The 24,258-nt window shown below is 43.0% G+C and overlaps 2 protein-coding genes across 3 annotated transcripts in view; both read right to left on the reverse strand.

The window, feature by feature from the left end:
• The window catches only part of GRIN3A (glutamate ionotropic receptor NMDA type subunit 3A), a 154,347-nt gene that overhangs the window by 14,176 nt on the left and 115,913 nt on the right, over nt 1-24,258 (reverse strand). The window lies entirely within an intron of this gene.
• Nucleotides 15,531-16,204, reverse strand: PPP3R2 (protein phosphatase 3 regulatory subunit B, beta). The gene has a single exon (XM_058523679.1). The coding sequence runs from the start codon at nt 16,197-16,199 to the stop codon at nt 15,687-15,689; it is 513 nt and encodes a 170-aa protein (XP_058379662.1). The 5' UTR covers nt 16,200-16,204; the 3' UTR covers nt 15,531-15,686.

A 24,258-nucleotide genomic window follows, 5' to 3' on the forward strand; every position in this document is an offset into this window, starting at 1 on the left:
CAGATACCATGGAAATACAGAGGATTATAAGAGAATACTATGAGAAATTATATGCCAACAAATTGGACAATCTAGAAGAAATGGATAAATTCTTAGACTTATACAACCTCCCAAAATTGAACCAAGAAGAAATGGAGAATCTGAATAGACCAATAACAAGTAAAGAGATTGAAATAGTAATCAAAAACCTCCCAAAAAATAAAAGTCCAGGACCAGATGGCTTCTCCAGTGAATTTTACCAAACATTCAAAGAAGATTTAATACCCATCCTCCTCAAACTATTCCAAAAAATAGAGGAAGATGGAACACTTCCTGAATCATTCTATGAGGCCAACATCACCCTGATACCAAAACCAGACAAAGACAATACAAAGAAAGAAAATTACAGGCCAATATCGCTGATGAACATTGATGCAAAAATCCTCAACAAAATATTGGCAAACTGAATACAACAATATATTAAAATGATCATACACCATGATCAAGTGGGATTTATACCAGAGATGCAGGGATGGTTCAACATCCGCAAATCAATCAACGTGATACATCACATCAACAAAACAAAGAATAAAAACCACATGATCGTCTCAATAGACGCAGAGAAGGCATTTGACAAGATACAACATCCATTTATGATAAAAACTCTCAATAAAATGGGAATAGAAGGAAAGTACCTCAACATAATAAAGGCCATATATGACAAACCCACAGCTAACATCATACTCAACGGGGAAAGACTGAAAGCCATTCCTCTGAGAACAGGAACGAGGCAGGGCTGCCCACTCTCACCACTCCTGTTCAACATAGTACTGGAGGTTTTGGCCAGAGCAATTAGGCAAGAAAAAGGAATAAAAGGAATCCAAATAGGTAACGAAGAAGTGAAACTCTCACTATTTGCAGATGACATGATTGTATATATAGAAAACCCTAAAGAATCTGTTGGAAAACTGTTAGAAACAATCAACAACTACAGCAAAGTTGCAGGGTACGAAATCAATCTACAAAAATCAGTTGCATTTCTATATGCTAATAATGAACTAACACAAAGAGAGCTCAAAAAGATAATACCATTTACAATTGCATCAAAAAGAATAAAATACCTAGGAATAAATCTTACCAAGGAGGTGAAGGACCTATACAATGAGAACTACAAGACATTATTGAGGGAAATCCACGATGACATAAAGAAATGGAAAGATATCCCATGCACGTGGATTGGAAGAATAAACATAGTTAAAATGTCTATATTACCTAAAGCAATCTACAGATTCAATGCAATCCCAATCAGAATCCCAATGACATTCTTCACAGAAATAGAAAAAAGAATACTAAAATTTATATGGGGCAACAAAAGACCCCGAATAGCTAAAGAAATCCTAAAGAAAAAGAACAAAGCAGGAGGCATCACAATTCCTGACTTCAAAACATACTACAAAGCAATAGTAATCAAAACAGCATGGTACTGGTACAAAAACAGACACACAGATCAATGGAACAGAATTGAAAGCCCAGAAATAAAACCACACATATACGGACAGCTAATTTTCGACAAAGGTGCTAAGAACATGCAATGGAGAAAGGAAAGTCTCTTCAATAAATGGTGTTGGGAAAACTGGACAGCCACATGCAAAAGAATGAAAGTGGACCATGTGCTATCGCCATTCACAAAAATTAACTCAAAATGGATCAAAGACCTGAAGGTGAGACCTGAAACTATAAAACTCATAGAAGAAAATATAGGCAACACACTATTTGACATTGGTTTTAAAGGAATCTTTTCGGATGACATGCCTACCCAGACTAGGGAAACTAAAGAAAAAATAAACAAATGGGACTTTATCAGATTAAAGAGCTTTTATAAGACAAATGAAACCAGAATCAAGATGAACAAACAACCAACCAGCTGGGAGAGAATATTTGCAAAACATACATCTGACAAGGGGTTGATCTCCATAATATATAAAGAACTCACACAATTGAACAACAAAAAAACAAACAACCCGATCAAAAAATGGGCAGAGGAAATGAACAGACACTTCTCCAAGGAAGATATACAGATGGCCAATAGGCACATGAAAAGATGCTCAACATCACTAATCATCAGGGAAATGCAAATCAAAACAACACTAAGATACCACCTCACGCCCGTTAGAATGGCTATAATCACCAAGACAAAAAACAACAAATGTTGGAGAGGATGTGGAGAAACAGGAACCCTCATACACAGCTGGTGGGAATGCAAATTGGTGCAGCCTCTATGGAAAACGGTATGGAGATTCCTCAAAGAATTAAAAATAGAGATGCCCTATGATCCAGCCATCCCACTACTGGGAATCTATCCAACGCACCTGAAATCAACAATCCAAAGAGGCTTATGCACCCCTATGTTCATTGCAGCATTATTCACCATAGCCAAGAAGTGGAAGCAACCCAAGTGTCCCTCGACTGACGATTGGATTAAGAAAATGTGGTATATATATACAATGGAATACTACTCAGCCATAAAAAAAGACAAAATCGTCCCATTTGCAACAACATGGATGGGCCTGGAGCGTATTATGTTAAGTGAAATAAGCCAGAAAGAGAAAGACAAACACTGTATGATCTCACTCATATGTGGAATATAAACCAACACATGGACAGAGAAAACTGGACTGTGGTTACCAGGGCAGTGGGGGTGGGGGGTGGGCACAAGGGGTGAAGGGAGTCATATATGTGGTGATGGACAAACAAAAATGTACAACCCAAAATTTCACAATGTTAGAAACCATTAAAACATCAATAAAAAAAAAAAGAAAGAAAAGAACTCTCTCTCAGGAAGACATATAATGAGTAGTTTTAAGGGGAAAAGATGATGAGTTCAATAATTTTGAAACTTAGATCTGGCAGGGAACATGGAGACCATCTATTTCAAGGTCCTCATTTTACAGATGAGGAATCTGGGACCAGAGAAGTGAAGTAAATTGCACCAGGTGGGAAAATTAGACAGCCATAGAGGAGAAAGAGAAGGGACCTAATATTTACTGATGGCTTACATTTTTGCACTAAGATAGGTATTATAACCACAATTCATAGTTGAGGAAACTGAAGTCCCTGCAGCTTTTAAGTGACAGAGCTGGTCTAAGACCACGTTTGTTTAGCTCCAAAGCTGGGCTCTTTCTGCGACACAACAAATCAGCAGCAGTCACGGTAACACTAGTTACAATAACTCTATGTGGCAGGCACTCTGCTAAGTGGTGTACATCTGATATCTAAGAGAACCCTCACGAGTTCTCAATGAAATGGGTATTATTCAGTCAACTGACATAGATGACAAGAGTCAGTCCTGCAGAAGGAAAGACATGTGATACACTGAGTGCCTACTACGTGCCAGGCACTCTTTGAAGTACCACAGGATGGAGATAGGAGGGTTATGTCTCTGCCTTTAATCAGCTTGAGTCTAGTGAGGAAGCAAACATTTATAGCCCATGATACATTGATCCATGCCTCCTGGGTTTTGTGGGGAAGCTGGCTCATGAGAGAAGATTTAAAGCGAGGCAAAATGCAGAGGCTCAGGCAGGAAAGGAAGCACTCTAAGCTGATGGTAGCAGAAGCAAAGAAGGACCAACGTGACCTCCCAGCATGGTGATGTAGTGATGCTGTGGCTTAGGGGCGGAGCACAGGAGACGCGTCGTGAGGGAGAAACAAGGCCACACGAGGCAGGCCCTCGGAAGCCAATGCCAGGGAGCCTGGGTGTCATTGTTTGCTGGATGCTTTTGGTCATCATCATCATCATCAATAATTATTTAGCACTTAATATGTGGAAGGCACAGTTCTGAGCCCTTTATCAATGTAGCAACTTGCTTAATATTCCTAATGACCTATGAGGTAGGGAGTGTTACCATCTCCATTTTATAGGTGAGGAAGCTTAGGAACGAAGGAGTCAGGTAACTTGTCCAAGGTCACATAAGGAGTAAAGGTTAGAGCCAGGGTTCAAAGCCAGGCAACCTGGCTCCAGAGCCTCCACAGTTAATCACCTTGTTTGACTGATGTGAGTGATCCATCTGCTGGAAGCGGCTTTCTTTTCTTTCCTTCTCCCCACCTCTACCCCCAATTCTGGAGAAACAGCCAGCCAGGCACGGTTCAGTGTGGCTAGACCCGGGTACGCCAGGAAGTCTATCTGGGGGGCAGGGTTCAGAGGCAGATCCCAGCCCTAGGGAATGAGGAATGCTGGTCCGGGCAAGGTGAGAGGTGTAACGGGCCCCGAGGGCGACAGGTACTAGGGCTTTTCCTGGGACATCTCTGTACAAGTAGTGACCAATTGTGTAACCCTCCAGAAGGCATATATAATTGCGTCGGAAAATAGCCCTTGGCCTGGACCTGTTGTAACGTGTCTAGAATATGGCTATTACAGAAGGATTTAGTGAGTTATTGCTGCTATGGATGAAGAACAAACTGAGGGAATTCATTCCGGACTTTAACACTAACATCCTCAAACATACAGCAAACAGACTGGCGCTGCTCTGTCACAAGGCACTGCCAAAGTGAGGAAGAAAAATGGAACTGACAGGGAACCATCTTGCCTTTAAACACACGGCTCCCGCCTCTGTTTTCTTGTGCATAACAATAATTAGTCTCATTCTCCTCTTATTACCTTGATAACAAATAGACTGTGTTCAGTTTATTTTATACATTTCTTTCTTTACATTTCTGATCTTCACGCCCACTAATTGACTAATAGAAGTAGGTACTGTTTTTTTTTAAATTGGGCATCTAATGTGTGTGCCAGACATCATCTATGCAGATTATGATCTTATGCTAAGCCCGTAAGTTAAGTATTATCATCCTCATTTCACATTCGAGGAAACGGAGGCTCATGGAGATTAACCACCTTACCCAAGATCATACAAGCTAATAAACGGGGGAGGCAGGCTGCAGATCCAGCACTGTCTGATGCCGAAGCCCACACTGCCTTTCAAGCGAACACCAGTTACAGGTATCCCTGGCTTTCTGAATTCCTACTGTCTATTCCCTATGACAACTTGCAAAAATTTTTATTCAAAACTCACCATCTGAATTGAAAATCCACTATAATCTGCCTGTGAGCATGAGTGAAAATGTCTAAACCGTATCTGAGCCTGAGTGATAAGATGTACGGCTGCAGTGGTAACTCAGCTCTTCTTCCCCCAGGACCACAGTTTAAAGGTGCTGTGTATGCATCAGCCGTGTGCACCTGCCCCACCTCATCAAGGGAAAGCTTTCTTCCTAATAAAGTGGAACTTGCTCAACTTGACATTTATCGTGGGTCAGAGGAGGAAGAGGAGCGATGAATATTCAGTGTCAAATCTTTAAGATAAATTTAAGTGATGCAGATAAAATAATGATTGCAGTTGCAAACGACACGAGTAGAAACATCACATTCAAAAATGCAGTCACAGCCCAGCCTCACGTTGTCAAGAGCTGTATAAAGGAAAGCAAAGAAATACAAGTGGATGTAAGTTTTTTGTTTTCTTCATCCCATTGCCTCCTTGCAGCTTCATTTGACAGCTCCCAGCCACGCACTTCTGGGGTCTCAAGTGCCCAGGAGAGAAGACTGTCCCAGGATTTAGCTGTGGGCGAATCTCAGGCATTTATGGCCTCACTTGGCCCTTCATGTGCTCTGTCTCGCCCACCCAGTCTCACTCAGCCAACTCTTTAATCAACAAGTAACCAATCAAAAAATTGCCTTGCTTGCTTATTGTATTTTACTGAATGTTATTTATATTTGTTATGTTTCTTTAACATGTTATTTGATTGTTCATTACATTAGTATATATTCATTGCACTGTGGAGGGAAAGCATACTCTGCATACTGCACCCCCAAATACCCACTAATTAAGAATTAAAGAAGTGGTATTTTTTAATGTTTTATATTATGCAGAAATCCTTGGTGGATTGTCATATATAACAATCCATGCATTGTGCATTAGATATTAAACACCTATAGGTGTCTAAGAGTGTTTTAGTGATATTTAGGGAAACTGGGGTTTTTATTTTTTTTAATTTTTTTAATTTTTATTTTTTTTGTGAGGAAGATCGGCCCTGAGCTAACATCTGCCAATCCTCCTCTTTTTGCTGAGGAAGACTGGCCCTGGGCTAACATCCATGCCCATACTCCCCCACTTTATATGGGATACTGTTACAGCATGGCTTGACAAGCGGTGCCTCGGTGCGTGCCTGGGATCTGAACCGGTGAACCCTGGGCCGCCGCAGCAGAGGGCGCGCACTTAACCGCTTGCACCACGGACCGGCCCTGATTGGGGTTTTTACGTGGTGGGAATGCTTTATTGTTTTTCCCATTTAAAATAATGGAAAGGAGGGGCTGGCCTCGTGGCGTAGGGGTTAAGTTTGGTGTGCACCGCTTGGCAGCCTGGGTTTGTGGGTTTGGATCCTGGGCGTGGACCTACAACCCATGTCAAGCCATGCTGTGGTGGCGTCCCACATGCAAAATAGAGGAAGATTGGCACAAATGTTAGCTCAGGGTGAATCCTCCTCAGCAAAAAAATAATAAATAAATAAATAAATAAAATAAAATAAAATAAAATAAAAATGGAAAGGACTCTCGAAATTAAATGCCAACACATTTCCAGGAACAGACTAGAGTCAGATAAAGGGAGATGCCTGTACTATCAGATGTTCTGAGTGGTCTCGCCCAGACCATCAGTGCTTCTAGTGACAGGTAGGGGCCAAAACATCAATTTTGTTGTTGCCAAATCCTGCTTTGCATCATGTCATGTTCAGATGTAGACTACATCAGACACCTGGTTAGATAACTGACTAGTTCTCAAACCTTCAGCAAGAAATGCAGTTAAAGTACTTCACTCACCATGTGCCTTCGGTGTTACTGGTTAAGTGCTATGAACTAAGCTTCCCTAGCCCCCCATCCACATCTCCCAACACACAGCAACTACCCAGTTTCTCTGGTCCTCTTAAGGGTTGCCTATACTCATTGCTTTCAATTCCTCTCTTCCCAATCTCTTCTGAACCCACTCCAACCAGGCTTTTCATCCCTACCTGTAACCTAGACAACTCCTGTCAAAGCCATCAGCGACCTCCATGTTGCCAAATCCAGTAGATAATTTTCACCCTATTCATGTATCAGCTTGCACACTGTTGATTATTTCATCCTCTTTGATATATGTTCTTCACTGTTTTTGGGATACATCTCTCTTTGTTCTACTTCAGTCTTGTTTGCTGGTTCCTCCTCATCTTTCTGACCATAAACATTGGCATGCCTTCAATTCTTTAGCTACACTCATCTTGTTACCCAAAGTCATGGCTTTAAATGCCACCTATACGCCAGTGACTTCCTTTATATCTTCCCCAACTCCTGACACAGCCCTTCCACTTGGATATCTAATAGACATCTCAAACTTAAATATCAAAACTAACTCCTAATTTTTCCCATGAAACCTGCTCCTCACACGGTCTTTCTCATCTTAATGAATCTCCATCCCAGCAATTGCTCAGGCCAACAACCTTAGAGCCATCTTGGACTCCTCTCTTTCTCCAGCATCCTGTACATAGTGTGTCTGCAAATACGATGGACCCTACCTTCAAAATATGTTCAGAATCTGATGACTTCCAACCACCTTCACCAACCACCCTGGCCCAAGCCACCATCATCTCTCACCTGGACTATTGAAATAACCCCCTCATTGGTTCCCTGACCTCTTCAGTCCGTCTTCTGCATAGCAGCCAGAATGACTCTCAAAATACGTCACTCCCGTGCTTAACACCCAGTGATGGTTTCCTGTCTCATATAGAGGAAATGTCAGAGTCCTTACAATGGCCCGCAAGACCTGACATGATTTAGTCTCACACTTCCTAACTTCATATTATTCTTCTCTCACTTATTCACTCTGTCAGCTTTTGGGCCCCCTCGCTATTCCTTAAATCTATCGAGCAAGTTCCTGCTTGAGGGTCCTCATTTTCTGTTTTCTCTGCCTGTAAACTCTTCTGCCAGGAATCAATATTGCTCCTTCCCTCATTTTCTTTGGGTCTCTGCTCAAATGTCACCTATCAGTGAAGTCCACCCTAACCACTGTGGTTAAAAGGCAAATCCTGCCTTCCTCCCCCTCCTCTCCTGGGCACAATCTATCCTCCATATCCTGTTTTATTTTTTTCCTGACACAATATATACTTCTTTATTGCCTATTTCCCTCCTCAAGTAGAATGTAAGCTCCAAGAGGCCAGGGGTTTTGCCCATTTTGTTCAATGCACACTCTGATGGCTTAGAATAATGCCAAACACTCACTAGGTTTTCAATATTTTTTGAATGAATGGTTGAAAGCATATGAAAGCTAGAATCTTTTTTGTATAATATAAATTTATATATTTTCCCCCTAAAACACTTTTGTATATCTCAGAAGATTTTTAGAATAATTCTGTGAAGGAGAAAGATGGAACGATTGATGGATGAGAAACCTGAGGCTCAGAGAGCTCAGAAAACCTGCCATCCTGACTTCATAATGCCAGTGTTCGTCACTCTGGGGGCCTAATGTGGAAACTGGGAGGAAAAATATAGTTACAATTAACAAAGTAAAACACTGGAGATTGAATGCGGTTATTTCAGCTGACTTGTACTGGAAGTATACTGTATTGATTTTAGTTGCTTAGGATCCTTGCCTTGGGAAACTGCCCTCCCCCACTGCCTTTGGTTTTGGCGTGGCTGCCAATCACGGACTCCCCACTCTTGGTCCCACGAGGCCAAGCATGCGACCCAAGGTGAGCCAGTTTGCATTTGAAGGAGACATTTGGCACTGACAGTGGTTGGAGCTATGTCCGGTGTCAGTGCCTCAAAGACACAGTCCCCTACTTCCTGCCACTCACATCCCTGGAGTCCTGTGGCTCCTGAGGCATCACTTACTCTCCTCCCTACCTCAAAACATTGAGCTTCCCCATGATTCTTTTGATAAGCCTCTTTCTCTTGCTTAAATTAATCTGTTGCTTGCAACCTTTGACCTGATAGACTGATTAAAGGATTAAGCTCTTCTAGCTGTGAGGTGTGCATTTAACCTCTTTCGAGGTAGACTTTATTTGTAATGAAAACACTGCGATGAATGGAGGAGCCTGTTCTAGGAAGGTTTCTCTGATGGAGTGAGGCTTTTCCTTTCTTTGTGCACTTCCAGAAGCCTGGTGCATAGGTGCTCAATAAATGCTTATTAAATGAAGCACATACCTGAAAAAAACCCAGTTACAATCACTTTCAAGATTTCCAGTACCTATTAAGTACTTTTCCCCAGAGCAAAATGACTACGAGAACCAGGGGAAATCATTTCATTTTTCAGTATCTAGTGCGTTCAACTTTGCATGATGTCCTCTCTGAGTCTGTGAAGCCAAATCCCGGCATTCAAAATAATTTCCTTTTTCTTTAATAAAAGAGCTGGAATGGGGGAAGAATAATGGGTTTAGTGAGTGGTAAAGAAAAGAAAGGCTATGGAGCTTCTGAAGTATCAATAACCCCTAGATACTTGGAAGCAGGATGAGGGGTAAGAAAATGCTGTTTCTAATTTTGAAGACCTGATTTCTATTTTTTTTTTTTTTGTCACTCCACTATTTTGCCCAGTAGAACCGTCGTTCAATAAAATTTGGCAGATTCACTGTTGTGTCTATACATATGGCCCTCTGTGGGAGAGAGACAGAGGTGGAGACCTGCACCAGCTGTGGGCTCCGGCGGTACCAAGGACAGCTTTCTTGGCCTGGCTGGAGAGAGTGGGGTAAGACTGTGCAATGTAAACTTTTGAGATTTCTAAAAAAAATTTAACAACAATCATGAGAAGGGAGAAAGAAGATGTTCACTCAGAGAGTGAAAATCTGGAATTTTCTCATCAATGAAGACAGATTGAAAGATCACATTTAACAAAAGAAACAAGAGAGATGATCTGCAAAAGCCAGGGAGATATCGACCAGCGAAGCAAACAGTGTTCACACATTTGGATAAGCAGAATATTCTAGATGGAGAGCAATCGGGGTCTGTGAGATCTTCCCATCACTTCCTGGGCCCTGGGGATGGGGGCACCTCTGTCTTCTCTAACCTGGAATCTGCTCAGCGGCTCATCACCATGGCAGTGCCCATGCTGCTGCAGAGACGCCCCCCTCTCTGTTCCTTGTGCTTCCAGAGCCCTCGCCCCTTAGAGGCTTGGTAACCATCTTTCAGTCTGGACGTGGTGTTTCATTTGCCACATTAACTCCATTGTGCAGTCTTTTGAAAAAAATCTTAATTTGTTATTAAAACAACTCAGAAAAATATTTCTAAAAATTAAATTTGAGAGGATTAACCGTAATCCTTTTACTATCTAAACAATTACTTCCAATTCTTCATTTTCTCTTCAGAACTACAACCGTATGCACATATAATTTCCAGAGTTGTAAACATAACATGGAACAATTATGCTTTTTAAGAAACTTATTATTTTTCTAAAAATTTATACTTACAGTCATTTTATTTATTAATTTTGATGGCTTCATATGATCACCTATTGTTTTACCATAATTGACTTAACTACTCCCAAATTGTCAGGTGTTTCATTTTTTTAACATTATTTAGACTATATATGTGATAAATATTGCTGCAATAAAAAAACCTTTTGTGTATAGCATTTTTTAAAACACAAATCTTTTTAAATTTTCTTTGAGATCTGTATTGCAATGGGTGGGACTACAACTCAGATGATATAACCGTTTTGATGCCTCGTGACATGTGAAACGACCCTTGAAAATTATGGAAACCATTTCCAATGCTGCCAAAGATGTCCCAGTGCACAGGATGCTCACATCCTCACCAACTCTGTTTTATAATTAATCATTTGTTCCTGTTTTAAATACTCTGATTTGTATTTATTCAATTAGTGAGGCTATTTTTTGATGTTTCTCTGATCTCTTTTGTGTGAATCATTTATTTATATTTTTTGCCCAATTATGCATTTCAGAAAAAGTGAGGCATTGTACTGAAAAAAGCTATTAACTCCTTTCCTAACACGTTACCTATGTTTCTCCGTTTTTTAAGTTTTCCTGCTAGCTTTATTTTGTCAGATTTCATTATACAGAAGTTTGAAATTTTATATGGCTGGATTTGTTTTATTGTGAACTCTTCTACTGTTTCAGTCATTAGAAAATATCAGTTGTGGGCCGGCCCCCTGGCTTAGCGGTTAAGTGCGTGCGCTCTGCTACTGGAGACCCAGGTTCGGATCCCGGGCGCGCACCGACGCACCGCTTCTCCGGCCGTGCTGAGGCCGCGTCCCACATACAGCAACTAGAAGGATGTGCAACTGTGACATACAACTATCTACTGGGGCTTTGGGGAGAAAAAGGGGAAAAAAAAGGAGGAGGATTGGCAATAGATGTTAGCTCAGGGCCGGTCTTCCTTAGCAAAAAGAGGAGGATTGGTACGGATGTTAGCTCGGGGCTGATCTTCCTCACACACAAAAAAAAAAAAGAAAGAAAAAAAGAAAATGTCAGTTGTTGGGAAGTTTTATGACCAGTTGCTTTATTTTTGAAAAAAAACATGAACACTTCAATCCATCTTCACCTTTTGTGCTAAAGAGTGGATCACATCACTTTCTCTTTATTGAGGCTGTCAATTTCAGCCACATACTTCAAAGGGACCTTACCCAATAAAAGCCACTCCCATCCTGGGGTGGCCTGCATTCCTTTATGCTAATTTTGATTTTTACTTAAAGTCTTCAGATTTTCTTTTAATATTTGCAAAAAAAACCTCACAAAAAACAAAAAAAAACATTCTGAGAACAAACACCGTATAAAACTAACAACAAAACAATTTATTTGTGGGTCAGATTTAGCCTAACTGCTGTCAGATGGTATCCTTTGATCTACACAGCTTTATTGCTGCTGGTGTCCCTCTGGTGATATGGATTTTCATGATGAATCAGCTAATGCCTTTAAAGCTGACACATGATTTGCTGCTGTTCACACTGTCTCCAGCTGCTGGGAAAGCTCTGGAAGCCAATAGGGAAGGAGAGGGGACCAGTTCTGCTGCTCAGTCTAGCGACCTGAACCCTTTATCACGATGTCAACTTGTGTTAAAAAACATCCACACCTCTCCCTTTTCAAGGCATGCAAAATAGACAGAACACAGCAGCTGGTTTCATGACCTACTCTACACCATAACAGAGAGAATCAACAGCATAAGTGAAGAATGGAATTTGTAATTAAAAAAAAATTCCTGGAAGGTTTTTCTTTGAGAATGCCTCTAAAGCATGATAGACTTAGAGGATAAACCAATTGAGCTAAGGCCATATTTTTTCCTATGGTTCAAAAAAAAAGTGTCTAGTGGTTTGAGAATTACGACATATGGTAGAGAACAGACACAATCCCTTAATACAGGATTCATAACAACATATTGTTACTGATCTCTACAACCTCAAAGCACATTGGTTGATGTTACCAGTTTAATCTAGATATTGTCACTTATTTTTCAAGATGAGATGAGGCTGAAGATTACTTAAGGCTGCCTTGCCTAACAAGTTTTGTGGGTTTTGTTTGCAATGCATAGAACCAAAGAGGTGGGGGCTGCTTGCTCCTTGACAAGCAATTCACCTCTTTTGTGAAAATTTAGGCTTGATTTGATTACATGAATAAGACTATCAGAAATAATTTGAGGTAGGTAAATATAGGAACCTATAAAAATAGGAAGCAGTGCAGTGAGGTGGAAAAAGCTCAGTGTTTGGGGTCAGAAAGCCTGGTTAAAGTCCTTGTTTTGCCACTTACCAGCTGGGAGACATTGGCGAAGATTCTAGATCTTTCTACAGCATCATCTGAAAAACTGAAATGATGGTACCCACCTCCCAGTGTTGTTATGGTGATTAAATGATATAACAAATGTAACAGTACCTGGGACAGTTGTTCAATAAATGTTCAAAAAAACTTCTATTATCACCCCAAGTAGTTGGACAGAACTAGATTTGCTGGCAACCAGCAATTAACAGAACCATCAAAGCATTCTAGCTTGGAAGTAAATGTGATTTTTCTCCCCAAATATCCATACAGTCAGATCTTCCCAGTTGCTGAAGCTAGAATCAGACTCTCAGTTCCAGGTCACTGCCACAAAGCCTTGGGTAGCTACCCTAACTAGACTGAGCAATAAACTTGTTAATTCCAGCCACTCCAGAAGCTGAAATATTTTTCCTCTTCTTGTTATATTTAACACGTACTCCAACATTTTTCAAGCCTTTGGTTATAATTTAAAAATGTCCATATTTTAATGTGCACATTGCAGAGTGTATAAATAATGTCTCTCTTTTAGAGGTCCTCTCAGCTAGCATCACACGTGCTCACTTTCCTCAGGCAAAGTTTCCTCCACAAAGTCAAAGATACTGGGCTAGAATGAGAGTCTCTCTCTTTTAAATTTTCTCCAGTCAAGAACTCTGTTGTGCCCTCTGCAGATGAGGGGGAGGGGAGGACCTTGACATTGTTTCTGTTGTTTCCCTTCTGGATTAGGATTACACAAGTGTCCAGTTAACTTTACAGTGGGTGTGGCTAAGTACTACTACGTAAGGGCTCAGAAGGAACCACTGGGCCCCCTGTCTCCCTTATACATTGATCCAACAGAAGCAAAGGAAGTGGGAAGGGAAGGGAATTAGGAAAATGAACCCACTGTGCTGTAGGCACTTTTCTCGTTTTATCTTTTTGAAACCTCAAAATAACCCTGGGATGGATCCTCATTTTAATTAGGAGGAATGACACAGAGAGGTTAAGTAACTTGCTCATGCTCACACAGCTAATAATAAGTGACTGTGATAAAAGCTCAGTTGTAACTGAAGCCAAACCCAGGTGTGCCTGAGTCTTTGAACTACGTTACCCTGCAATGGGAGTATGATTCACAGCACTACTGGGTTGGGAGCATTTCTGATTATTAATACTTTTTCTAGGACTGTACAGGAATTAAAGAGACAGGAATTCCCATTCTTTATGGTTCCTATGTAGTCTATTAAATAAAAAGTGTGGCAGGGTGCCTTGGTAGACGGGTGCCCTGACAGTAATTAAATTTGTGGACTTATTTTTCCTTCATTTTTTTGGGTTGAGACTAGCTATCAGCTTCTTCAAAATATAAGGATAATAATACTCCTTGAAATGGACCTTCCTTGTCTTGAGAAGAATCACTTGAGTTTTGTACCTGGGCTAGGTATGTGTAGGGAGAGTACATTTCATTGTCCTGGTGTTTTGAGAGCCTTAAGCACCTTCTATGGGGAGTGGTCCACCGGGAGAAACAGGGCTGGTGTGAAGTGGCAGATGCCAGGACCAGCCGTGGCCCAGCTTTTTTGAAGACGGCTTGTTCTCTGAGACTGACAGTAGTAAGAGGGACCTCAGAGGGCTGGTAACATTTAGGGTGCAGGCAGCAATGTACTTATTGGTACACTGGCTCTCCCTTTTCCATGATGTCCTAGTCCCTCCATCATCAATTTCAAGCTGGGGTGAAATCAACATGATGTCACTGAACAGGGAGCTGGGGAGAGAGGCACACACATTGGCTCTCACCCTGTGTGAACAGGCTCCAGCGTGCCCCCTGGCTGCAGGATTATTAGGGTATGAGGGACTCCGGGCTGAATGTTACATTAGAGAAAAGGCTTCCCCAGATGAGAGAGCTCTTAGCTTCCCTGCCAGGCCCCAGGTCTGATTTTCAAAACTAAGCTTAGCTGGTGCAGACAGCATTCACTTCTGCTGCAGAGAGGCGCTTGCCCATCTCTGCATCTTTTGAGTACCAGGAGCAATACCACTTCAGCATCCTGGGGAGAGTCCACTGCAGCAGAATCTTCACTGCCTCTGCCTGTGGTAAGCATGACTCTGAACGTGTCCCATTCTCTCCAGCTGGGGTGGGGCTGAGTGTTGGAAGTGCGAGAGCTCTCCGGGAAGGTCCCTGCCCTGTTTGGCTGGAAGCCCCCTTCACGAACTTTATACTGAACTGGGCAGCCAGTCCTGCAAACCCACTGCCACTGAGGCTGAGAGTGGGGCTGGGCACCTAGTCCAGCCTTAGCATTTCTTACCGTGGGCCTGGGACCAGTTTGTGTCCGGGAGCTGAAGCACGGAGACAGGAAGAGCCGAATGGATTCCTAACCCTCAAGACGCGCTCAGGGATTTCTGGGGAAGCGCCATGGGGAGTGGACTGTGGCCTGGGAAAGGGAAAGATGGGCTTCTGTTGCCCAGAGAGAGGTGACTGAAAGTTGCTCAGCTATGAGAAATATATTCGTCCCTGTTGCTACAACAGGAAGTTGACAATCACCACCAGTTAATGAAGACAGTTCACCTAACACTTGATTTGAATTGTATAATTTTCTCCCACATATAAAACCATGAGAGGTAAAGGCAAAGATGTATATTTCCTTATTTTTGAACTTTTAAAGTTCTTGACTCTTTATAGTTTGGTCTCTGAATCTAAACAAAGAAAAAGACATTTACAAAAGCCATTTTTTCCCCCTACCACGCTCCTTCGCCTTGTTCTTCCCCTCTCAAGTGCTACCTTGAATCACCGAGGGAAGAATAATTAATAACACAGAGCTGGTCATGAGGTCTGTGTTAGAAAATGTGGTTTTCCAAAGAGAAATACTTCCAAGTAAGTCCGAGAGACAGTTGCCGGGCGTCTTGAGCTGATCTCGAAAGAGAGAGAGAAGAAAGAAAAAAGTCGTTGTTGGGTGATGCTTGTTAAAAAAAGCTCACACAACGACCACCAAGCTCTTGTGGACCTCCAGGCCTCGCACCACGGCGCTGAACTCCTCGAAGGATAGTCTCCCGTCGCCGTCCGTGTCCAGGAAGATGATGGTTTTGTCGACGAGCTGCTGTAACTCCCAGTCCGCCAGGCTGTCCCCCACGATCACCTTCAGCACCCGGAAGAGCTCCCCGTTGGAAACGTAGCCGTCCTTATCCATGTCGCAGATGCTGGAGGCGAACCTCAGCTTCTGCTCCTCGTCGCCCTTGACGCTGAACTGGGACGTCCCCACGATGAACTCCTTGAAGTCCACCTGTCCGTTGCCGTCGGTGTCGAAGCCGTCAATCACTCGCCGCGCCAGCGGATCCCGCCGCAGCCCGGGCAGGGCCAGGAGCTCCTCCGCGCTCAGAGCGCCCGAGCCGTCCAAGTCCAGCTGCTTGAACCGCCTGCTCAGCCTTTTAATCTCATCGTGGTTAAAGTGGGAGCACATCTCCGCCGGGTAACTGGCCTCATTTCCCATCGTGGACGCCGCGGGCGGAGGAGGGAGCAGGGGCGGTGGGCGCAGGCGGGGCTCGCGCGGGGACCGTCGCGCCGCGGGAGGGGTGGGGCGCCGGGCGGGGCGGGCTCGTGGGACCCCCACGACCAGACCAGAAAATAGGCGGCGCTGGAGCGAGGCGGGGGAGCAGGAGGGGAGACAGGCGGGAAAGGGGGCTCGCAGCAGGGAGAAGATGGGGAGGTGGGGAGGAGAGAGCAGGGCTGGAGGGGTGCCCAGCAGAGCCAGAGGCTGAGAGCAGGGCTACCCCCTCTCTTCCTTCTGTCAGCCCCTTGTAGGTTTTCATTAGAACCCCTATCCCCCCTGCTGTTATTTAGGTTCTCACTTCCTCACTTTCCTTTTTTTCCTTAGACAGTAAACCCAAGGGCAAAGGGGCCGCATCTATATTACTCACCAGAGTACCCAGCACAGGGCCTGACATATGGTATGTGCTTAATAAATGTATGTTGAATGACTGAGGGAACGGCAATCAAGGGCTCTTTACGCCCACTGTGCGGGCCTAGTGTAAGGACGAAACGAGGTAATACACCAATGCCCCGCTGTTATGTCTATTTCCTAAATTCTCTGGGAGGGAAGCCAGGATTGACATCCTTCTGGTATGGTGGTCGTTGACCTTTTGCAGGACATGGGTCTCAGGGTCTTTGTAAGAGAGATCACACAGAATTTCTCACAGGGATCACCTACAGACAGTACCATATTCCTGAGGAATACACACAATGCTGAATTCGGGCATTTTTCAGGAAGACACAGGTCCCAAAAAGATAGCCTCTGTCACCCTATTACTTCGAGTCCATCATCTCATGCCCAGTCCATCTCTTTGTTGGACTGGACCCTGGTCGCTGACCTGCAGACCACTTTGGGGAGTGGCTGTGATGTGTCCAGAGAAGCCATTTGCCTGTTTTGAGAGCGGCGGTGGCCCCTAGGCTGTGTTACCCTTTCCCCCTCTGCTTCAGCTGGATTTGTCCTTTTGGTTGAAGGTTAATCTCAGGCGCCCCCTCACATGCCTTCTTCCTTTAGGAGCACGTCAGTTACTCCACACGCATAAGGAATAAATTTGCTTCAGAGCTATGTAGTTCAGGGGTCTTAGGGGACCCCAGGCCACCACATCAAACTGGAGGAGGCAAACACCCCCTCATTTAAAAGATGTCGGCACCTCCTCTGTGCTTTAGTTTGGCCAAACTATCAGTCTAAAGGTAACCAAGCTGAAACTGGCACAGTGAAGCCACGGGATACCCTACCACTCATCGAGACAGTTTAAGGGAAAAGAAAAGATTTGGAGGTTAAAATATTTGATGACTGAATTATTAGCCCGACTGACCGAATTAACTATATCTGAAAGAAGCATTATAGGGTAGAAAGAGTTTAAAAAAGGACAACCCAGCATCAAATCTTAACTGTAAGGCCTTGAACAAGTGGGTTAACATTAGTTTTTCCATCTGTAAAATGGGGCTAATATTTTGTACAGTTGTATGAGAATTAAAGCTGATATTAGCCAATATGATAAATCATGATCATTATTGTCATTATTACTAATTTTATTACTATTTACCCTGCTTTAAGTATTCTTAAAGAAATAACAGTTGGCGGTCTGGGCCCCTAAGTGTATGCATGTCCCTTTAATGAACATTCCTCATACACCATTTCCAGGATGCTGCTCGCTGCTCAGAGCACTTTACCAGCATTGACTTCAGCTCCTCCAATTCAGCCCTCTTCGGGGACTGACTGCAGACTTTGCATTACAGGCTTGAGGAAGGCGGTGACCGACCTCACTGGCCCACCGGGCATTCTTATGGACTTTTTCACTGACTTTCTCCTGAGTAACGCCTTGATGGTCGTCATTTAGAAAGGAGTCAGCAGTGTAGAAACTCTTAGTAAGTGTATTGCCCTCTGTGGGTGTGTTATTAGGAAGTAGTGAGGGGTAGTGGAGAGACCAGGTTCTGGTCCCTGCTCTGGCCTTATCAGCTGTGAGACCTTAGAGGAGCCGCTACTGTCCCAGCCTCAGTGTCCACATCTGTAAAAGGTGATAATGATTACATCTGCTTTATCTACTGCACGTGGTTATTGTAAGAATGAGATGAGGGAGTGCATATAGAAAAGTTATGTAAGAGGAGAAATATTTTCCCAGCAGTTAACCAATTTAATGGTTGAGCAGGCAGTACTGGGAAGATAGTATCACTTCATTGAAATAATTCAGTGTGCACCAGAATTGCTTTACTCCTGCCTCGTAGAGGATGTACTGTTATGCTGCATCCGAAGTTTTAGTCAATGTGAAGGTGAGTTCCCCACTGTTCCACATGTCATAAACTTTATAGTTTTAGCATTAGGATGGGACTCAATGTCATTGTTGCGATTTTCTCCAGCCGTTATTCTTAGTGAATTCCATGGAAAACGCTATTTGTTACTCTCTCTGTTTATCACTGTGGAGGGACCTGGACAGTTGAACATTCACTGCAGGAAGTAAATGACAAGGGCTGACTGATTGTTTTGGAAGAAATCAGGAGCCCGATGGCACTTCCATTTCAATAAGCCATCTTTTTGTCCTCAGGAGTTTTCATATGAAGACCTATGAGATGGTCACGTGCAAAAATAACTAACATTGGAAAATAAAACTGACAGAAATGGAGGTGATGAGACCTGAGGCTCATACAAAGCTTCATCTTCCACCTTGGTCAGGAGAACGGCTTTCTGAGTAATGTCACACAGTCATTCTGGGAGCTTCACTGGCAGCCTTGACCTTTGGCTGGAAGCCCTCACCTTTCTGTGATGTCACCAGTCACCATACTTAACTACTGTCTGTATTGAGATTAGCCTCTGTGTAGACTGTGGAACCACATAACCCTGGGATTAAAACCTTTTCTGATCATCAGATTCTCATCTACAAAGCAGGAATAATACAGCGGTGTCATATGTTATTGTGGGTTTAAGTGAGATAACACCTAAAATAATAATTTAAAAAAGCATCTAAAATAGCACGCCAGCACATAGTAGGTGCTCAATATGTGTTGTACCCTGTCTTCTTACTTTCCCCTTTTCTACTCCTTTACAGTCACTCGCCACATAACGACGTTTTGGTCAACAAGGGACCACATATACCGTGGTGGTCCCATAACATTAGTACCACAGAGCCTCGGTTTGTAGTAGGCTGTACCGTCTAGGTGTGTGTAAGTGCACTCTATGATGTTTGCATAGGGACAAAATTGTCTAAGGACGCATTTCTCAGAACATATCCCCGTCATTAAGTGATGCATGACTGTATCTGCTTTCTCTAAAGCAGAAATTTGACTCTGGCCACAAGTTGTTTTATTTTCCTTGGATGTGACAAACTTTGTTTCAAGTTTAAATCCATTTAACAAATTGAGCACCTACTATGTGCCAGGCCCTGCACCTGTGAATAAGACACAGTCCCTTGAGAAATACATAGTTTTGCCCTCGAGAAATCTACAGTTTAATGAACAGTATGGCTTTAAGAGTGTAGCACTCTTCGGTCAGTCTTTCTTGTTTATCACGTGTATTCAAAAGGATCGAGAGTTATATGCTCCATTTCCTTTCATAATTCTGGGATGCTGTTTAATACGAGCTTTGGAGGGTATGGTTGTCAATCCTAGTTTTGCTTTTTAACAACTCTGAGATCTTGGGCAGAGTTACTTATCTGAGTCACTGCTCATCTGTAAAAAAAGGACAATTGCTAACTCATGGCATCATTTTTCAAGATTAAATGAGATAGAACATATAAAGAATTAGACTCGATGCCTAGCACATAGTAGGTACAAAATGGTAGAAGTTATAATTATTGCCTGTTTCAGCCTTGCCTGGAAAATTCTAATAGACTGTTTGTACATACACACACGCAGATAATACTCAACTATTCGTTTGTTTTCTCCACAAATATTCATCGAGCTTCCACTATATGAGAGGCATACAATGGTGACCTAAAGCAGATCCTTTCCCAGCTGTCTCTGTCCTCAGGGAGCTTAGTTTTGTGGGGAAGATGAACATTAACCAAATTATCGTGTCCATAAATGTAAAGGAGTACCTGTGGTGACTGTTACAGAAGAGAGGCAACACAACAGGAATTTGTGGTGCCAGAGAGCTCACATAATAGGAATAGTCAGAAAGGGGAACAAAACTGTTATTGGGGAAGTGATGATTGAGCTGAAATCTCAAGGAGGAGAAGTTAACTGGATGCTCTAGGCAGGGATGAGTGTTCCAGGAAGAAGGAACTCCATGTGCAAAGGCACTGGGGCTGGAGGAGCATATCAAGTAGGATGAACTTAAAGAAAGCCAGTGTGACCGGAACAGGGAGGTGAAGAGAGAGCATGGGATTAGAAGAAGTGGAGACAGAGTCTGACCACGCCCTAGAAACTGAAGGAAGGTCAACGTCCATTGAATCATTTCTTACAGTGCATCGTTTATCCTATAAAAAAGCATTGAGGGCATTCAGAGATGGTCCCTACTCGGAAAGCTTACCAACTGCTGAGCGAATTGAGGCATTAGAGAGTTATAAATAATTATAACACAAGATGGAAAATGAAAGGTGTCATCAGAGAGATATGGGCAAAGAGCTATAAGAATTCAGAGAATTGAGAAATTGTTGAGAAAGTCCCAGAATTCTTGCTGGGAACAAATGGAGGAAGACTTTTTTGTGCAAGAAGTTTGATCCTGATGAAGACAAAGGAGACAAGTGCCATAATCACAGGAGTGGGAAAGGGAGGAGCTGTGGACATCAGCAACTAGTCTAATGTGGTTGAAGGCCTTGAGCAAAATATCAGAAGGTGAGCTGGAAGGAACCAGATCAGGGAGAGTTTTGAATGTTTGGCTAAGGCATATTGTTTCTATATGACAGGGGAAGCACAGCAGAGTGACCTATCAGAATGATATTCTAAAGAGATTAATCTGGCAATGTGAAGGGTGAACTGAACAGGGGGTGAATGGAACTGGCAGCTGGGAGAGCAGCTAGCAAACAATGACAATGACACATGTTTGTGTGGAGAATGAGAGCCTGTGCTAGGGTGACAGAGGCACTAGAGGCAGAAGGCGAGGTGTATGAGTTGCTAGGGCTGCCACAACAAAGTACTACAAACTGGGCGGCTTAAACAGAAATGTATTGTCTCCCAGTTCTGGAGACTTGCTGTTATGTGATGTCAAGTTGGCTGTGACTCCTAGAGACCCTATGAATGAGTGATGTCCACAATGTCCTGTCGTCAACAGCCCTACTCAGCTTCTGTGGACTCACAACTATGGCTTCCTTTATGGAGTCAATGCATGTCATATTTGGTCTTCCTCTTTTCCTGCTGCCTTCTACTTTTCCCAGCATTATTGTCTTTTCCAAATAATTCTGCCTTCTCATGATTTGCCCAAAGTAGGACAGCCTCAGCTTTATCATTTTTACCTCCAGTGATAAGTTCAGGCTTAATTTGCTCCAGGACCCACTTGTTCATCTTTCTGGCAGGGCAGGGTATCCACAGAGCTCTCCTCCAACACCATATTTCAAATGAATCCGTTTTTTCCTGTCAGCCTTCTTCACTGCCCAGCTGTCACACCTGTACACAGTGATTGGGAATATGAGGGTGTGGACAATCTTGGCCTTAGTCTCTAATGACGCTTCCTTACACGTGATGATCTCTCCTAAGTCTTTCATTGCTGCCCTTTCAAGTCTCAGTCTGCTCTTGATTTCTTGGCTGCAGTCCCAGGTAAGGGCTCTAGGGCTCCCCCACGATGCTGGCTTCTCATCCAACATGTGCTGCAATTCCACCAACTCCCACAGCTGCGTGGGGAGAAAGTGTCTTCAAAAGATTTGGATACGACAGAGGAAATGTGAGGGCAATTTCTCACTTTCTTAGACTCAGTTAATGCCGTTTGTGAGGAGGAAAGAAGATGGCTCTTCTGATATTTTGTGACACTTCACATCATAGCCACTAGACGGCAATCTTCACACATTTCCAAGCTGTGTCCGTTTTTTCAGCTGTCCTGTTTAGAGCCTGAAGGCAACTAACTACTTAGCACAGGGAATAATTAAAGAGGAGTCCCATTTCATACAATTCCCCCACAGATTTCAGTATATGGAAATCTAAAAAAGTAGAAGGAAGACTGTCTCTCACAATAGTCCTAATCAGTTTGAACACTGTTTACACCTTTTAGTTGCATAGTAAATATTTCATAAATATTCATGAGTTCATTGAATTTAACCAGATGAAAAGCAAGAGCTATTAACAGTATGTGGTCTTGGGTATAATTTATGCCCAAGCATCTCTGGTATATAAAAGAGGAGACCTTTATTCCATGAGATCTGTTTACTTGGTCATTAGCAAGGGTGAAGGGGACACTTTGCTGGAATTAGTTTTCACTGTATCAGAATTCAAACATCTGTCATGTGTGGTAACCACAGAACAGAGGGGCAGCCCCAGCTTTGTGATATGGGGTGAGGGGAAAACAAGACCCAAGAATTGTAGGTCTCAGCCTGCCCATGCAGCAACCCGACTTTGAAACACCACTGACCGCATTCAAAGAAAATAGTTACTGTTGTTTCTTTAAAGATCTGTTTTAAGTACAGCCTAATGGTTTCTATAAACTGTATTCATGTTTTCCCACTCAAACCTAGAAGCTAAATTGGAAGAAAGGAATAATAGGATACTATAAAAGCTGGTTAATCCAGCACGTTGCAAAGTAGAAAATTCCAGAATCATGTGTTTTTCAAATCTTCCAGTAAAAAAGTTTTCAGTTGTATAACATATGTAAGTAATAAATAAAAAAATGTTTATGTTGGACCTATAAGATGCCTGTAGTTGTAAGATGCTCCTGCTCTTTTGGAGACGGGTCCAAGAAGGAGGATGCACCAACTGTAATTTCTTGCATGTACTTATTATTGACCAAATATTTTTCCTTCTGTGTGCATAGCTCTATATGCAGAGATGGAAGGAACATTTGTTAAGCTAGGTGTTCTCCATAAACTAGCTCATTAAATATATTTCACTACTTACGCGTAAAGACTCATTTTCCTCAGTTTTGCGGTGAGGATCTGAAGTTTTGGAAGCTGCATCGTTTGCACAGACACACGATGATGGAGACAGGAGTCAAACTCTAGTATGTCCACTTCCAGAGCTGAAATTCTTTCAGTCATTCCAGACTGCCTTCCATATGGAGACGAGAAAAGATGTCCCGCTCTTGCAGAGGTGACAGGGGACTACGAGGCAGAGCTCAGGAAAAGTTAAGGCCTATAATTTACTCCTGGGTCTAGCTGTGGCTGCATAACAAGGGGGCCAGGGAAGGTGGCCATCTATCATTTTAGAATGCCTGGGGAGTGCACCACTAAAAGGGCCTAGGGTCCTGTCCAGCATGATTGGGTGCAGTGTCTCTGGAGGGTGGGGCCAAATTGCATTGCTTATAATTTCATGCCTCGGTGTCTTGCTCATGCCCTGACTGGAGGGTTCTTCCCCCTACAGGGGTTACCTCCTCCAGGAAGACTTCTCTGATTCCTTCTTGCTTTTCCATGAGTGAATCAGGGGCTGGCCTGTGTCACTGTTCTGCCTTGTATCTTCTTCCACTGCTGCCCCTGTGGTGATGTAGTATGGAGGGTTTGTTTGCAAGTCGGCCTCTCCCTGCCTGTGAGCTCTGTGTTCATCTTTGCATTAGCTGCACCTGGCACATAGGAATTCCATAGGTTTGCTGATGGATGAATGCATGAATGAATGAATGAATTTGTTCTGGTAACAGAGTAAAAGAAGGTGAGGCCTTTCTGAGATTGCCTCCCTTTCTTCACGCACAATTCCACCCCACATCATAAAAGGACACACGAACAGCTTTGTACTTCTTCAGATTTCCAGAAAGTGCTACCTGGATAGGTTCCATCTGACCTTATGCTTGGCTTAGATATTAAACTTAATTACTTGGGCTATTCCAAGGGAAGCACTCAGCTGTCAAGGTGGCTCCCGACATACACGGGTTTTCAATTTAAAGCAATCTACAGTCATTAACTCTCCTTGCCTCGCCATAACTCTCATCAGGTGAATAGCAGACAGTGACGTTTTGA

This window comes from Diceros bicornis, chromosome 28 (assembly GCF_020826845.1).
Source record: "Diceros bicornis minor isolate mBicDic1 chromosome 28, mDicBic1.mat.cur, whole genome shotgun sequence".
Taxonomy (NCBI): Eukaryota; Metazoa; Chordata; class Mammalia; order Perissodactyla; family Rhinocerotidae; genus Diceros; species Diceros bicornis.

Excerpts from the sequence above, each read along its gene's own strand:
- PPP3R2 (XM_058523679.1), bottom strand. The coding sequence starts at position 16,199 with ATGGGAAATGAGGCCAGTTACCCGGCGGAGATGTGCTCCCACTTTAAC.